At 46.8% G+C, this 16,992-nt stretch overlaps 1 protein-coding gene across 2 annotated transcripts; it reads left to right on the top strand.

Annotated features, from left to right (window-relative positions):
* Window positions 1–209: 209 nt before the first annotated feature.
* Window positions 210–15,439, top strand: slc35b2 (solute carrier family 35 member B2). 2 transcript variants are annotated; one of them, XM_059982557.1, is made up of 4 exons: window positions 210–452; window positions 4,044–4,237; window positions 4,784–4,944; window positions 13,642–15,439. In XM_059982557.1, exons 1-4 carry the CDS (start codon window positions 436–438, stop codon window positions 14,578–14,580), a joined length of 1,311 nt encoding a protein of 436 aa, XP_059838540.1. In that variant the 5' UTR covers window positions 210–435; the 3' UTR covers window positions 14,581–15,439. The 2 variants fall into 2 exon arrangements, with proteins under 2 accessions (XP_059838540.1, XP_059838541.1); XM_059982558.1 differs by lacking the exons at window positions 210–452; window positions 4,044–4,237; window positions 4,784–4,944 and adding an exon at window positions 4,971–5,300.
* Window positions 15,440–16,992: the final 1,553 nt, after the last annotated feature.

Here is a 16,992-nt window from a genome sequence, read left to right as displayed (position 1 = left end):
AACTCTGAAGGTGCTTCTGCACTTCAGCTGCTTCCCATTCTGTACTGCTTTAAAGTGTATGCATAATCAGAGGTATGGAGTTACATTAGGGATCTGGTGATAGTATGGACCTGAAATATTAAGAGCTTCTCTTTTCATCGATGCTCTCTCTGCAGGAGGCGCCTCCGCCGCTGGTGGCGCTGCCGCGGGCGGGCAGACTGAGCGGCTGCACACTGCTCTCTTCCGCCGAGGACCTTGTCGTCAGCTGTCGGGTTGGAGCCACCGGCGGCCGGAGCAGGGAAGTCGGAGGCTCCGCAGGACACCGAGTGATGCTGGAGGCCCGCCCGCCCGCCGGCCGGCCGAGGGGATCAGAGCGCAGGGGAATCAGGCGCTGAGTCCGGGACCAGGGCAGGGTCGAGGCCTTGACGGAGTCTGAGCGAGCAGAGCGCGGGAACCATGGAGCCGGGCCGGAGGTGGGGCGAGAAGAGTGAAAAGAACGGGTGGTGGAAGGAGGGAGGTGATGACGGGCGGAGATGGATGGGTGAGCGAATGTGCTGGGGTAGACAGCACATGAGGAACAGGTCCTTCAGCCACAATGTCTACCTATGTACGATCCTGTCCGTCCTTCCCTGCCCGTTCGTATCTAACAGCCTTTCCACTAATGTATTTGATTCCACCAGTTCCCGGTAGCACATTGCAATGTGTTTAAAAACCTGCCCTGCACATCTCCTTTAAACTTTCCCCTCTCACCTCAAATGCAGGTAATCTGGTTGTTGACATTTCTACCCTGGGAAGAGACCGACTGTCTATGCCTCTCAGAAGTTTCTATTAGGTTTCCCATCAGCTTCCAGTGTCAAAGAGAAAACAACCCAAGTTTGTCCAACCTTATAGCTGATGCAGTCTAATCCAGACAGCATCCTTCTTTACTAAAGGTGCCATACACCTTCTTTACTAAACTGCCCACTGGCGTAGCCGCTTCTCTACCTCAGTGCTATTGAGGGTCCTGCAGTAAGCTATACCTACCCACTACTTGCACTTCCCAAAGTGCAACACCTCACACCTAGCTGGTTTAAACTCCATCTGTCATTTCCACCCATATCTGTAACTGTATATCCCATTGTATCCTTTAACCATCCTCTACACTGTCAATAACCCCACCAGTGTGTGTGGAGTTAATTAAGTTTAATAACCCACCATCTGCAATTTTGTTCATTTATATATATTCACAAAGAGTAGATTCCAACATGCAACAAAGAGAGAGGACTACAACTGAATTGCAATCACTGCCGTCCTGTACTACAGAATAGGCAGGACCTGTACTGAACCGGAAAGGTCTGCCTCATCTGCCGGTCAGCATTGTGCCTGAGAGCTGGTATCTGTCACGTTGCTCCTTGGGAGATGGGTGTTATTTACCAGATACGGAGAGGAGAGTGGCTGGGACATGGAGAATTAAAGCAACAGGCAACTGGGAGTCAACATTGCCAAAGTGTGCTCCCTCAGCACCACCCGCCCCACAGGTCTGAAGGACATACCATGGTCCTGCACAGATGCATTACAGGGTCAAGGTTGGCCAAGACCAGAGAGGGCAGCTAGAGACACCGGTTCGTGAGGGTCTGCGCAAGAGAGACACTGATAAATTGTTACCTGAAGGTTGAGTCCAAGCCTTGGAACTCTTAGGGTAAGGAACTTCTTCTTAAGGCTTGTAACTCTCTGGAATTCTCACAGAGGACTGTAGATTCCGAGTTGATAAATTCACAGCAGAGATCAGGTTGTTCGCTGGAAGGGAATTGAGGGATGCAGACTTGTAGTGGGCTTCAGTCTGGTGGGTTTGAACAAGGAAGTTTAACCTGGGTTGTTTTCTTTGAACAGAGGCTGAGGGGAGACCTGATAAAGTTTATAAAATTATGAGTGGGTAGACAGCCAGAATTCCCCCTCCATGGCAGAAATGTCAAATAATAGAGGGCCTGCATTTAAGGTGTAAGGGGAATTTAGATGAGATGTGCCCCCACCCCCAGACACAGTGTTAGGTACCTGAAACACACTGCCAGGGATGGTGGAAGAGCACAGAACAGTACAGTAATAGGCCCTTTGGCCCAGTGTTATGCTTAACTAAACACCAAACTAAACTTCTACCTACACAATGTCCATATCCCTCAATTCTCTGCACAGTCATATTGATGTCCACCACTCTGGTAACTTCTTACTCCATGTAACTTACCTATTCTTATCTGAAATGCATGCTCTTTATTATCAGTACTGGGAGAAAGATACCACTTCTCTACCCTATGCGTCTCTCATCATTTTATGAACTTTTGTTAGGGCTCCCCTCAGCCTCCACTGCTCTAGAAAAAAAAACCAACACTGCCGTAACTCTTCTCTTAGCCCTTGCCCTCTAATCCAGACAGCATCCTGGTAAAGTTTTTCCACACCCTCTCCAAGAAATCCACATCCTCCCTGTAATGGATCAATTGGATGCAGCCGAACCTCAGTTTTATAAAGCTGACCCTTACACTCAATTTGATCAATAAATCACCATCTGCCTTCGTTATCTCCCTATCAATGTGTGCAGCAAGTATGATAGGTAAACATGAATGTGCAGGGAATGGAGAGATATAGGCAGAAGGAGAATTAATTTAATTCAGCACAGTTACGGAGAGCCCAAGGGCCAGTCCCTGTGCTGCTGTATATTCATTTTCAGCTGGGAACAGCATTGGTCACTGGCCCTTGAACCTGCTCCATTCAGAAAGACCTTGGCCTCGGCCCCACACTCCCCCATCCTTCTACTCCCTTTTATGGGAAATATCTGCCATTGAGTGTATCGGCCATCACCTCCTTAGCTCCTGGGGGAGTCAGAGATTCACTGCATTCAGAAGAAATTCCTTCCCTCAAAATCCTGACGCTACTCCTGCTGGTTCTAGACATCCTCAACAAGGATAACACCCTCTTAGCTCCTACCTTGTCAGCCCACCCCCAGAATCTGATGTTTCAATAAGATTCCCTCATTTTTCTAAACGCCAATTGGCCCAACCTGATCAACCTATCTTCACCAGAGCAGAGAGGGAGGTAGGCACGGGGAAGGAGGGGGGAATTGAGGGAAAAGCGATGTGGAGAATAGACAGTGAGTGGAGGCAGGGAGGAACGCCGGGGTTGTATGGGGACATGGTAGTGGTGGAGGTGGATGAGTTATGTACATGAAGGGAGGAGAGTTGTTCAGGGCAGAGGGGTGACAAAGGAACTGAGAGGTGGGGGAGTGGGAAACAGAGCTGGTGAGAAGTACAGGCAGGGAAAGAAATTGGGTGGTTAGGGGAAGATGGCTGTGAGGTGGGAAGTGGACAAGCCATTATGGAGAAGAAGGGAAGGAATAGAGCTGTAGACCCTTTGTCCTGCCACGTCCATGCTGACCCTGCTCTGTTTACCAGCATTTGATGAATAGCCTGCAGGGTCTTGGTGATTCAATGCTTGAATTAATACTTCCCACATCTAAGAGAATTTCTCCCTCCCCCCTCTCAGACAAGCATTCTGGATTCCAGCTTCCCCCACCCAGTAACCATCTAAACCACCTACACAACTTAAGCCTATGTCTCTGGTCTTCAACATAACTTATACACTTACACCAGGCATCTCTCCCCCTTCACTGCAGGAGAGAAACCCAGCCCATCTAGTTTCTCTTTACTTGCCTGCTCCATCACAGGCAACGTCCCGTTGAGTCTCCCCCGGTGAACATCCTCCCAGTAAACTGCACACTGTACTCAAGTTGTGATACAAACAACTGTGCCTTGATTAGTGAGGGCAGGCATCTTCCTGCACTGCTACCTGCTGGCCTCCTTGGACGTACACTGTTCTTGATTGTGCCTCCATAGTGCGTCACCTCTCCCCGATCAGGATTAAAACCCAGCTGCTGCCCATCTTACATTGACATAACCCTCTAGTCTACAACTGTCCTTGTCAGCAGTGTGGTGAATCTGAATGAGGGGCACTTGTTCAGGCTGGGTGGTACACGAGGGGTAGAAGGGGCTCAGCTGAGTCCGGAGAAACATGCTAAAGCTCTGTACTTTGTGTTTCAGCACAGTGCCGCTCTTGATCCTAGTCCTGGTTCTGCTGAGCTCCCCGTGCAGAGCTGAGGACCCTCACCCAGACGACGCGTGGACAGATTTCTGGGTGGTGCGTTTTGTCATTAACCTGGCAGGTTATGCCACCATCCTTCTCCCCGGCTACCTGCTAGTGCAGTACTTCAAACGCACAAACTACCTAGAGAGAGGCAAGTCTTCTGCCCTGGGATCGGAGGGCATGGCAGTTCCTGGGTGGGGGGTGCTGTGGTGTCAGAGGACGTGGGGCACCAGGTGGGGTCAATGCACAGTGTTTCTGGGGAGTACAGTGTTCTCAGGGGTCAGTGGACGTGCGGTACTCAAGTCAGACAGCATCCGTTGGGAGAGAGCACCAAGCTGGCCGGTCTGGATTTTGAGTCCAGTGATACCACAAAGCCCGCCCGCCATCTTCTGAAGATGGGTCTCTTCAGAAGTATAGCGTGGTTTTGTCAGAGCTATACTAACTCCAGAGTGCTCGGAGAACCACAGCCTTAACCCAGCACAGGATTCCTGTGTCTGACCTGCTCCTGTAGATCATCTGGATGTGACCCACAGGGTGGGGATGGGAGTTGGCTTTCAGTATCCCCAACTGATCTCCAGTTAAGCCGCATGAGGCCTGGCAAGGCTCTGTGAGACTGTCTGCATCGAGGGAGCTTTGAATTACAAGCTTAATGGCTAAGCTGTATGGTAACTTCCTGTTTTCCCGCCTTCTCTTCCAGGTCGAGGCTTCTGTTTCCCAGTGATAAGTGCCTGTGTGTTTGGCAGTGAAGTGAAGACTTTGGTACAGGATGAACACTCCCTGACTTCTCAAACGGAGGCTGCAGAGTCATCTCCCACCAAACAGACGTTAAAGTTGCTGGCCTGTGCCCTCGGACTGCAGGTGAAATACCAGTGATCCCATCACCTGCTCCCAACCAATCCCTCCACCCCTCCTGGTGTTGCACTGACTGTCAGAATGCTGTTCTGGCCCCTTGAAGCTCCAACTCAGCCTGCATCACTCCCAGGATATAATCACAGGAAGCATTTCCGCTGGACCAGCCTTCCCCCTCAAATTCTCATCCTCTCATCTCCAGCCTTACTGCTGATGAAAACAGCTTTCAGTAACTTCCACTCTCCAGCCTGTTGTGAGCCAAGCCAACGCAGCCCGACAATACCCCAAATTACAATTCACCCTGACCTACAGCAGTCATTCAGAGTAAACTGGTCAATTGCTTTATTATTGTCACGTGTACCCAGGTACAGAGAAAAGCATTGTTTTGCATGCCATTAATACAGATCCTGTCATCCCATTAGCGCACTGAGAACAGGTTTAACAATAACAGAACACAAACAAAAAAGCTACTGAGAGGAAGTGTAATGCAGGTCAACAAGGTTAAAGAGGATACAACGAGGAAGACTGAAGTCAAGAATTCATTTTATCATATTAATTCAATCGTCTTATAACAGGATAGACACTGTCCTTGAGCCTTTCAGGCACTGTTCGATGGGATGGTGAGAAGATAGAAGATTTGGGGTGTGTGTTATTTGCTCTATTAGGGCTGTGAGATGTTCAGACGGAAGGAGTGGAGGGGAGCCAGGTTTTCATGATGTGCTGAGCTATGCCCGCAACTCTCTGCAGTATGGTACACACTACGTGATTCATCCAGTTCCACTGTTGCTGAAACTCTTGTCTATGCCTTTATCCTGTGTTGGACGCTACATTAGTACCGGAGACCCATCCCTAAGTTAGAATCGTACAGCAAGGAAACAGCCCCTCAGCTCAACTGGTCCATACTGGTGGAGATTCCCATCTAAGCTAGGCCCATTTGTGTATATCCCTCATTCCTGTCTACGTACCTGGGACAGGACAGGTGGGACGGTGGGGTGGAAATGGGATTTGATGTTGGACCAGCTTTAACTGGTTGATGGTTGACACGGACTTGGAGGTGAAAGGGCCAGTTTCTGTGTTGTATCTCACCTCTGCAGCCTTGTTGCATAGTCACAGTGGGAAATCTTCAGCAACTTTGCAGCCCTGCCTCTCCTGTCTGACATTGCTACCCAGTGCCCTCACCCAGCCTCAGGTTCTAAAACTTTTTCCTCATCAGCACAGCTCAAAGTGAAAGCTTGCACAGCCTCCTACAGTAGTGTTGTGTGTCATCTGTGCAGAGTCACAGGGCTGCCCAGTAACAGGTAGTGCTGAGCACAGGGACTTCAAAGTGAGCCAGAGGCATAAAACATAGCAACAGGCCCACCTGCACCAATTCTAGTATCCTTTATTCAGCTTGTATCCCTCCAAGCCACTCCCTTCCCCTCCAAATGCTTCCTGAGTGATACCATTGTACCTACCTGAACCACTTCCACTCACCGTATGAAATGTTACACCTCAGGACCCCTACCCCAAATCGCTGCTCCCTAGTTCTAAACTCCCCTACCTTGGGGAAAAGACAGTTACCATTCACCCTATCTATACCTCTCATTTTTAAGTATAAGGTTGCTTCTCATTCTCCCAGGATAAGGAATAAAGACCTATCCTAGCCAACCTCTTCCTATAACTCAGGCCCTCTAATCTTGGCAACATCCTCAAATCTTTTCTGCACTTTCCAGTTTAACTCTTTTCTTATAACAGGGCAACCAAAACAGCAGAGTACTCCGGGCAAGTGTGGCCTCACCAGCAACAGCAACATAATGTCCAACTCCCATACTTAATGCCTCAGTGAAGGCCAGCATGCGAAATGCTCTTTTCACCATCCTACCTACTCGGGCGCAATTTTCAATGAACTGTGCATTTGTATTGACTCCTAAGCTGCTCTGTTTCATTATACTCCCTAATGCCTTACACTAGTTTGACTTTCCAGTGCATCACTTCACATTTATTATTAAAATTAATTTACCATTCCTTGGCCTGTTCCCTAACTGATAAAGATTCTCTGTAATATATGATGGGGTGGTCAAGGAGGCATATGGTGCATTGGCTTTCATTAGTCATTGGATTGGTAATGTCATTGGTAATGTTGCAGCTCTATAAAACACTTAAGGTATTGTGTTCAGTTCTGGTTGCCTCCAAGGAAGGATGTGGAAGTGTAGAGATTTACTGGGGGGGGAGGGGGGGCTGCCTGTCATATCTTCATTGCCCTCTGAATTTCCCTCTTAAGAGGAGGCTAAACATTTTATAGTCAAAGGGATTCACTCAATGCTGACCTCCTAAATCCAATGTATGCTTCCTTCTTTTCTTGACCAATGCCTCAATATTTCTTGTCAGGCACAATGAGGCCTTTCTCAGGGTGAAGGAGCAACACTTTACATTCCATCTGGGTAGCCTCCAACCTAGTGGTATCAATATCAATTTCTCAATTCCCTCCCCGATTCCCCACTCTGGCCTCTTACCTCTTCTCACCTCCATCTCCTCCTCCTTCCCTTTTTCCCATGGTCCACTCTCCTCTCTCAGATTCCTTCTTCGCCAGTCCTTTCCTACTCACCTGTCTTCACCTATCACCTTCCAGTTATCATCTTTCCCGTCCCCCCCCCAAAACTTTTTATTCTGTTGTCTTCCCCTTTCCTTTCCAGTCCTGAAGAAGGGTCTCGGCCTGAAACGTTAACTGTTTATTCATTTCCATAGATGTTGCTTGACCTGCTGAGTTCCTCCAGCATTTTGTGTGTTGCTAAAGTTTGAGTATTCGTTTTCTTGCCTTTACTGTGTAACTGGCTATCCTGATGACTAAATGTGCTCTTACTGGTTACTGCTTTATCCCATGACTTGCTCCTACACACCTGCCAGTTTAGTTTAACCCTCCCGTGTAGCACCAGCAGATTTGGTCCCTCGCTGGTTTGAGTGCAACCCATCCCTCTTGTACAGTTCACCTCTACCCCAGAAGAGACTCCAATGATTGAAGAACTCGCATCTCTACCTCAGCTTCTCAGTAATCACTAGCACACGGGACTGGGAGTAATTGAGAGATTTCTGCCTTTGAGGTCCTGCTTTTTAGCTTCTTGCCTGACTGTACTCATTCTGCTAGACTTTATTTCTTATGCTACCCACATCCTTTGTTCTGGCACGTGTTACAGCCTCTGGTCAAATTTTCTGCAACTGCTCAAAGACACCTTTGACCCTGAAACTCAAGAAACACTTCACCACCATCTCTTCTACAGCCACGGAATTGATAAATTGGTTTATTATTGTCATATGTACTGAGATTTGTTTTGAAAGACTTGCCATTCCTTCAGATCAATTTCATTACAACAGCACATTGAGAAAGTGAAAACAAGTGAAAAACAATAACAGAATACAGAATAAAGGCTTACAGGGAAAATATAACTATATAACAATTACAGCACAGAAACAGGCCATCTCAGCCCTTCTAGTCGGTGCTGAACACTTACTCTCACCTAGTCCCACCTACCTGCACTCAGACCATCACCTTCCATTCCTTTCCTGTCCATATACCCATCCAATTTTTTTTTTAAATGACAAAATCGAACCTGCCTCTACCACTTCTACCAGAAACTCATTCCATACTACTACCGCGCTCTGAGTAAAGAAGTTCCCCCTTGTGTTACCCCTAAACTTTTGCCCCTTAACTCTCAACTCATGTCCTCTTGTTTGAATCTCCCCTACTCTCAATGGAAAAAGCCTATCCACGTCAACTCTATCTATCCCCCTCATAATTTTAAATGTTTCTTTCAAGTCCCCCCTCAACCTTCTATGCTCCAAAGAATAAAGACCTAACTTGTTCAACCTTTCTCTGTAACTTAGGTGCTAAAACCCAGGTAACATTCTAGTAAATCTCCTCGATACTCTCACTATTTTGTTGACATCTTTCCTATAACTGTACCCTAAATTTGGCTTCACCAATGCCTTGTACAATTTTAGCATTACATCCCAACTCCTATACTCAGTGCTTTGTTTTATAAAGGCCAGCATACCAAAAGCTTTCTTCACCACCCTATCCACATGAGATTCCACTTTCAGGGAACTATGCACCATTATTCCTAGATCACTCTGTTCTACTGCATTCCTCAATGCCCTACCATTTACCATGTATGTCCTATTTTGATTAGTCCTACCAAAATGTAGCACCTCACACTTATCAGCATTAAACTCCATCTGCCATCGTTCAGCCCACTCTTCTAACTGGCCTAAATCTCTCTGCAAGCTTTGAAAACCTACTTCATTATCCACAATGCCACCTATCTCAGTATCATCTGCATACTTACTAATCCAATTTACCACCCCATCATCCAGATCATTAACGTATATGACAAACAACATTGGACCCAGTAAAGATCTCTGAGGCACACCACTAGTCACTAGCCTCCAACCTGACAGTTATCCACCACTACTCTCTGACATCTCCCATCCAGCCACTGTTGAATCCATTTTACCAATTCAATATTAATACCTAATGATTGAATCTTTCCAACTAACCTTCCGTGTGGAACCTTGTCAAAGGCCTTACTGAAGTCCATATAGACAACACCCACTGCTTTACCCTCATCAACTTTCCTAGTAACCTCTTCAAAAAATTCAATAAGCTTTGTCAAACATGACCTTCCACGCACAAATCCATGTTGACTGTTCCTAATCAGACCCTGTCTATCCAGATAATTTTATATACCATCTCTAAGAATACTTTCCATTAATTTACCCACCACTCACATCAAACTTAAGGGCTATAATTGCTAGGTTTACTCTTGGAACCCTTTTTAAACAATGGAACCACATGAGCAATATGCCAATCCTCCGGCACCATCCCTGTCTCTAATGACATTTGAAATATTTCTGTCAGAGCCCCTGCTATTTCTACACTAACTTCCCTTAAGGTTCTATGGAATATCCTGTCAGGACCCGGAGATTTATCTACTTTTATATTCTTTAAAAGTGCCAGTACTTCCTCTTCTTTAATCATCATTTTTTCCATAACTACCCTACTTGTTTCCCTTACCTTACACAATTCAATATCCCTCTCCTTAGTGAATACTGAAGGAAAGAAATGTTTCAAAATCTCCCCCCATCTCTTTTGGCTCTGCACATAGCTGTCCACTCTGATTCACTAAGGGACCAATTTTCACCTTACTTGCCAAAGCAACCTCATATCTTCTTTTAACTTTACTAATTTCTTTCTTAAGATTCTTTTTACATTCTTTATATTCCTCAAGCACCTCATTTACTCCATGCTGCCTATAGTTATTGTAGATCTCCCTCTTTTTCCAAACCAAGATTCCAATATCCCTTGAAAACCATGGCTTTCTCAAACTTTTAACCTTTTCTTTCAACCTGACAGGAACATAAAGATTCTGTACCCTCAAAACTTCTCCTTTAAATTACCTCCATTTCTCTATTACATCCTTCCCATAAAACAAATTGTCCCAATCCACTCCTTCTAAATCCTTTCGCATCTCCTCAAAGTTAGCCTTTCTCCGATCAAAAATCTCTACCCTGGGTCCAGTCCTATCCTTCTCCATAATTATATTGAAACTAATGGTATTGTGATCACTGGACCCAAAGTGCTCCCCAACACATACCTCCATCACCTGACCTATCTCATTCCCTAACAGAAGATCCAACACTGCCCCTTCTCTAGTTGGTACCTCTATGTATTGCTGCAAAAAACTATCCTGCACACATTTTACAAACTCCAAACCATCCAGCCCTTTTACAGAATGGGCTTCCCAGTCTATGTGTGGAAAATTAAAATCTCCCACAATCACAACCTTGTGCTTACTACAAATATCTGCTATCTCCTTACAAATTTGCTCCTCCAATTCTCGCTCCCCATTAGGTGGTCTATAATACACCTTTAGTGTTACTGCACCTTTCCCATTCCTCAATTCCACCCAACTAGCCTTCCTAGACAAGCCCTCTAATCTATCCTGCCAAAGCACCGCTGTAATATTTTCTCTGACAAGCAATGCAACACCTCCCTCCGATTCTATCACACCTGAAACAACGAAATACAGGAATATTTAGTTGCCAATCACACCCCTCCTGCAACCATGTTTCACTAATAGCTACAACATCATATTTCCAGGTATTAATCCATGCTCTAAACTCATCCACCTTTCTTACAATGCTCCTAGCATTAAAATAGATGCATTTAAGAAACTCTCCACCTTTCACTTTTTGGTTTATCCCTAACGGTGCAAACAACTTTATCTTTTTCTTCCTTCTCCCCTACATCTTCGGTCTGAGCGCTCCCCTTCTCTGTCACCTGCCTATCCCCCCTCACACACTGTCTACTAGCTTTCTGTTTGTGAACTAACCTTCTCTCTCCTAGTCTCTTCAATTTGATTCCCACCCCCTCCCCAGCTATTCTAGTTTAAAGTCTCCCCAGTAGCATTAGCAAATCTCCCTGCCAGGATATTGGTCCCCCTGGGATTCAAGTGCAACAACTCCTTTTTTTTTTAAAACAGGTCACACCTGCTTCAAAAGAGATCCCAATGATCCAGAAACTTGACTCCCTGCCCCCTGCTCCAATCCCTCAGCCATGCATTTATCCTCCACCTCATTCCATTCCTACTCTCACTGTCGTATGGCACAGGCAGTAATCCTGAGATTACTACCTTTGCGGTCCTTCTTCTCAACTCCCTTGCTAACTCCCTATATTCTCCTTTCAGGACCTCTTCCCTTTTCCTACCTATGTCATTGGTACCTATATGTACCACAACCTCTGGCTCCTCACCCTCCCACTTCAGGATATCTTGGACGCGATCAGAAACATCCCAAACCCTGGCACCGGGGAGGCAAATTACCATCCGGGTCTCCTGATCATCTGTCTGACTCCCTAACTATTGAGTCCCCTATTATTTCTGCTTTCCTCTGCCTTTCCCTACCCTTCTGAGCTACAGGGCCGGACTCTGTGCCAGAAGCATAGCCACTGTCCCTTCCCCCAGGTAGGCTGTCGTTTTCCCCCCCCCCCCCCCCACCAACACCAACAGTTCTCAAACAGGAGTACTTATTGTCAAGGGGTACAGCCACTGGGGTACTCTCTAGTACCTGACTCTTCCCCTTCCCTCTTCTAACCGTGACCCACCTGTCTGTAACACCTCTAGTGTAACTAGTGCAGATAGACAAGTGAGGTGGATTGTGACCATCCAGGATGGAAGCTGTATATGAGCCTGGTGGTACATGCTTTTAGTCTTTTTTGTTTCTTTATTAAGTCACCTATCACCATCACCTTATCTGTCCATACCCCCTTTCCCACAGAACCTGATACCCAAATGCTGCTGCTAGTCCTTCAAAGTAGTATAACTATTAGTGACAGGAATGGCCACAGAGGAATCCCACACTGACTACCTACTCTCCTTACTTTTCCCGGTGGTCATCACTCTACCTGAAGCCAGTACCACCTCATTAAAACCCTTATCACTAAAACTGTTCTCCCAGATGAACTTGAGTAACTCTAGCTCCAGTTCCTGGACCCACTGTTGGGAGCTGCATCTGAGCACACTTCTCACAGATGAAGTTTTCAGGGAATCTTTAACTTTGCCAATTTGTACAAGAAGTACTCTACTGCCCTGACTATCATCCTACCTACACAGAATCAAGTATTAAGGATTAACAGCAAAATGGAACATTTATTTACCAAAACCTTTTGTTAAAAAAAACTCACATGGCTTCAATAGTTCCTCACTATCCCTTTCTCACATTAACTGTTCTGTTTGAGCTTTTCTCTTCTTAGTGGCTGCTGTTAATCATTAATTAGACAATTAGATTACAATTAACTAATAATTACCAAACATGCCTCTTGAAACTACTGGAAGGAGAAACATTAAAGCAAGCCTTTTAATGCTGTCTCTCACTCGGTCCTGATCTCTGTGAAGTAAGACTCACCAAAAGTCAAGTTATGATAGAAATGTCAAGCATTAGAGAATATATATTTAAACTGACAAGGAAAATGTTTAATGGAAAAGAGTGGGCAACATTTTTTCTTCCCCCTCGGAGAATGGTGGATGCCTGGAAAAGGCTAACAAAGATGGCTCTGATGGAAGCAGATAGACAGACGAATATGTGGGGTACGGAGAGATGTGGATCACTGGCAGGCAGGAGGGCTCAGCTTAATTTGTCAACATATTTGATACAGACGTGGGTGAAACTATTTGGTACATTGGTTTAGTATGGTCACCTTTACGGAAGTACAGTGAAAAACAGTTTTGCATGCCATCCATATAGATTAATTCATCACATCAGTATGTTAAGGTAATACAAGGAAAAACAATAACAAAATGTGGAATAAAATGCTACATTTATAGAAAAGGTGCAATACAGATAGACGATAAGGTGCAAGGCCATGGAGAGAGAGATTCTGAGGTCAGTTCTCTATCTTATCATACTAGGGAACCATTCAATAGTCTTATGAAGCGGTCCTTGAGCCTAGTGGCACCTGCTTTCAGGTTTTTCGATATTCTACATGATGGGAGGATGAGTAGAGAGAATGTCTGGGATGTGTGAGGTTTTTGATTATGCTGGCGGTGGGAAGTGTAGAAAGAGGCTGTGGAGGGGCGGACTGGGCTGTGTCTACAACTGTAGCTTGGGCTGACTGATTACCAAGTCACGGGCACGTGTTCCTGTAATGTCTCGTATTCTATTTTATTGCTCTACTAGGTGTCCTATCTGACGTGGGGTGTGCTTCAGGAGCGTGTGATGACCCGCACCTATGGGAAGACAGACACCGACCCCGGGGTGAAGTTCCGCGACTCCCAGTTCCTGGTCTTCATGAACCGTATCCTGGCAGTGATGGTGGCTGGCCTTAGCTGTGCCCTGACCAAGCAGCCCCGCTCCCACGGTGCACCCATGTACAAGTATTCCTTTGCCTCGCTCTCCAATATCCTGAGCAGCTGGTGCCAATACGAGGCCCTCAAGTTCATCAGCTTCCCCACCCAGGTGCTGGCCAAGGCTTCCAAGGTCATCCCTGTCATGCTGATGGGCAAACTGGTGTCTCGCAAGAGCTATGAGTACTGGGAGTACCTGACGGCTGTTCTCATCTCGGCCGGAGTCAGCATGTTTCTGCTGTCCAGCAACCATGACAAGCGGCCGTCCACCGTTACTACCTTCTCGGGTGTGGTCATCCTTGCTGGCTACATCCTCTTCGACAGCTTCACCTCCAACTGGCAGGATGCCCTTTTTGCCTATAAGATGTCCCCAGTGCAGATGATGTTCGGGGTCAACCTTTTCTCCTGCCTCTTCACGGTGGGCTCGCTGCTGGAGCAGGGGGCCTTCTTCCAGTCACTAGCCTTCATGTCGCAGCACCTGGAGTTTGGCGTGCACGCTGCGTTGCTATCTATCTGCTCTGCCTGTGGCCAGCTGTTCATCTTCTACACAATCCGCCAGTTTGGGGCGGCTGCCTTCACCATCATCATGACCCTGCGCCAGGCCTTTGCCATCCTGCTCTCCTGCCTCCTCTACGGCCACTCTGTCACCCTGTTGGGTGCTCTGGGCATCATCACCGTCTTCTTTGCCCTCTTCCTCCGTGTCTATGCCCGCAGCCGTGTCAAGGCAAAGAAGAGACTGGCACAGGCTGTTCCAGCAGTACAGAGGGTGTAGGCTGGCCAGTCACGGACAGGGCAAGGCTGACGGGTCTGCCGCAGGTGCCAAGCCTGGGGGTGGGGGTGGGGAGTAGGGGAGGGGAGACCCAGGGAATGCACAGATGTTAGGACCTCCATCACATGGGCTGGGAGACTGTCCATAGTTCGGGTCACTGCACCTTTCCTCAACTGAGGCCAGAGAACGGCGTGGGTTTGTATCTGTCTGCAGTGGGAGCGGGTATGTGTGTCAGCTGTGAGTAATGTATACACGCAGGCTATTTCTCTGGATATCGTGTGTGTGTGGTATGTCTAGACAGGTGGTTGTGTGTACAGCTTTGCGTCATGCTGTATACGATGTGTGTTCTGTGTGTGTAGGTTGTGTATGCGAGTATGGACTGTGTGTATGTGTTTGCGCTGATGCCTGGGCTGCATGTATACAGCATGCAACCATATATTTGTGAGTTCTGCTGATGCATGTACAGTGACCAGGCCACAGTTGAGGTCGAGTGGTTGTCCCTTCTGGACTGTGCCCGCACAGGACCTGCCCCGTCTGTATCCACTCCCAACCTCTTCTCCCTTCCCCGGCACAACTAGCTGCTCACTCCATCTGGAAGGCCTGGCCCATTCCAGGTGCACGGCACTCCATGTAGTTTTACTAGGGCTTTCTGAAGCCTATTTTATATACTGTCCTTGTATACACAGACTGGCATTACACAGTGTGTGTTTTTATACCTGACTGCTTTCAATTTACGGTGATGGGCACTGGACCTCTGCTGTTGGAAGTGGCCCCATTTCCCCTTCTATGTACCTGGGTGCGGAGCTAGTATCTGTCTGCAGAGCTGGCGAGTTGATTATCACTAATAAAATATTTTGGGTGAGTCCAGTCGCCTCTCGTTCTCTCTCGCACTGCAGAAGGAATTCAGCGCCTACAGTTCAAGCTCAAGGTAAAGAATCCTCTCACTGACAATGGGCAGACTCCCTGACTGGTGATTGGATTAGGGCTCACCCACTCCCCATCTGTGTCCTCGCAACCCTCTCACACCCACCCCATTCACTCATGGCCTCCCCAGACCTATTGCCATTCAGTCCATTAAAACAGGAGGGGACCATTGAGGCAGATATTCTGTCCCTGTCTTCTGTTGGATTGGGAACTCTGTCCCCAGTGGGAAGGCTTGTGTAATCATCAGTGACTAATCAAATTAAGAATGTATTCTTTGGAGTTTAGACAAACAAGGGTTGATCGAAGAGTCACTCTGTAGGGGGAAATTTCAGTTCAAACCCTGCATCAGGACTGGGGTCTTGGGGCTGGCTGGCTATGGGTAGGTTTGTGAGGGGAGTGTGCGAAGGGCAGTATTTATAGTACAGATCACCATTGTGTTTCGAATGAATTATTTATTTTCATATGTACCAAGGTACAGTGAAAACCTTGCTGCATACCACCCATACAGATCATTTCATGACAACAGTACATTGAGGTAGTACTAAGAGTGCAGAATAAAGTGACAGTGTAGTGCAGGCAAACTTTAAAATGCAAGGGCCATAAAGAGGAGGATTGTGCAGTCAAGTCCATCTTTCCGTACTAGGAGAGTGAAAACATGGGTTATAAGCTGTCCTTAACGAAGGGAGAGGGGAAGGGAATGAGCAGCAAGAAGTGCAGACAGAGTCCATTAATGAGAGGCTGGTTTCTGTAGTGTGCTTAAACTGTACACCCAATGCTGCAGTTCTCTGAGATCTCAGGCAGAGCAATTGCCATACCAAGCTGTGATACATCTGGGTAGGATCCAGTCCATGGTGCAGCTATAGAAATTCTTTAATCTCCTGACAAAGTAGAGATGCAGGTGCGCATGCTTGGCCACAGCATCAATGTAGGCTATTGTTGATGTTCACCCCTAAGATATTGAACTCCCAGCGCTGTTAATATGATTGGGACCATAATGCGCACTTCTTGAAGTCAACAGCCTCTTTTGCTTTACTAGCAAAGGAAAGGTGATTGTCACCATGCTCCGTCTATTTGCTGGAATCTGACAAGTGAGATTTGCCCCAGTGCAGTGGTGTCATCTGCAAGCTGGAGTTAGAGCAGTGTCTGGCCATGGTTGTGGGAGGCCAAGAGTGAGTAGGAGGCAGAGGATGCAATTTTGTGGAGCACTAGTATTGAGAATAATTGTGATGGAGAGCTTGTCACCTAACCTTACTGTTTGCATTGTTAATGAGGAAACCAATGGTCCAATTGTTGATGGAGATGTTGAGCCCTAGGTCACAATATATTTGCTAGAATTATTTGCTTAGAATGAAAGTATTGAAGGTGGAAGTGCCGATGGTAAACAATGGTGTGATGTACTCCAGGTCCACAGGATTTGTTTAGGCAGTACATTTTTTAGCACAGCTGCATTGTACATGGATTCTGCAGGGTCTCTGGGTCAAAGGATCAACA

This window comes from Hypanus sabinus, chromosome 10, assembly GCF_030144855.1.
Source record: "Hypanus sabinus isolate sHypSab1 chromosome 10, sHypSab1.hap1, whole genome shotgun sequence".
Taxonomy (NCBI): Eukaryota; Metazoa; Chordata; class Chondrichthyes; order Myliobatiformes; family Dasyatidae; genus Hypanus; species Hypanus sabinus.
This window is presented reverse-complemented; position numbering and strand designations above follow the sequence as displayed.

What these genes read in the sequence shown, in the direction of transcription:
- slc35b2 (XM_059982557.1), top strand. An exon ending in CACAAACTACCTAGAGAGAG is followed by an intron (nt 4,238 to 4,783) that starts GCAAGTCTTCTG and finishes CTTCTCTTCCAG; the next exon opens with GTCGAGGCTTCTGTTTCCCA. An exon ending in CCTGTGCCCTCGGACTGCAG is followed by an intron (nt 4,945 to 13,641) that starts GTGAAATACCAG and finishes TTGCTCTACTAG; the next exon opens with GTGTCCTATCTGACGTGGGG.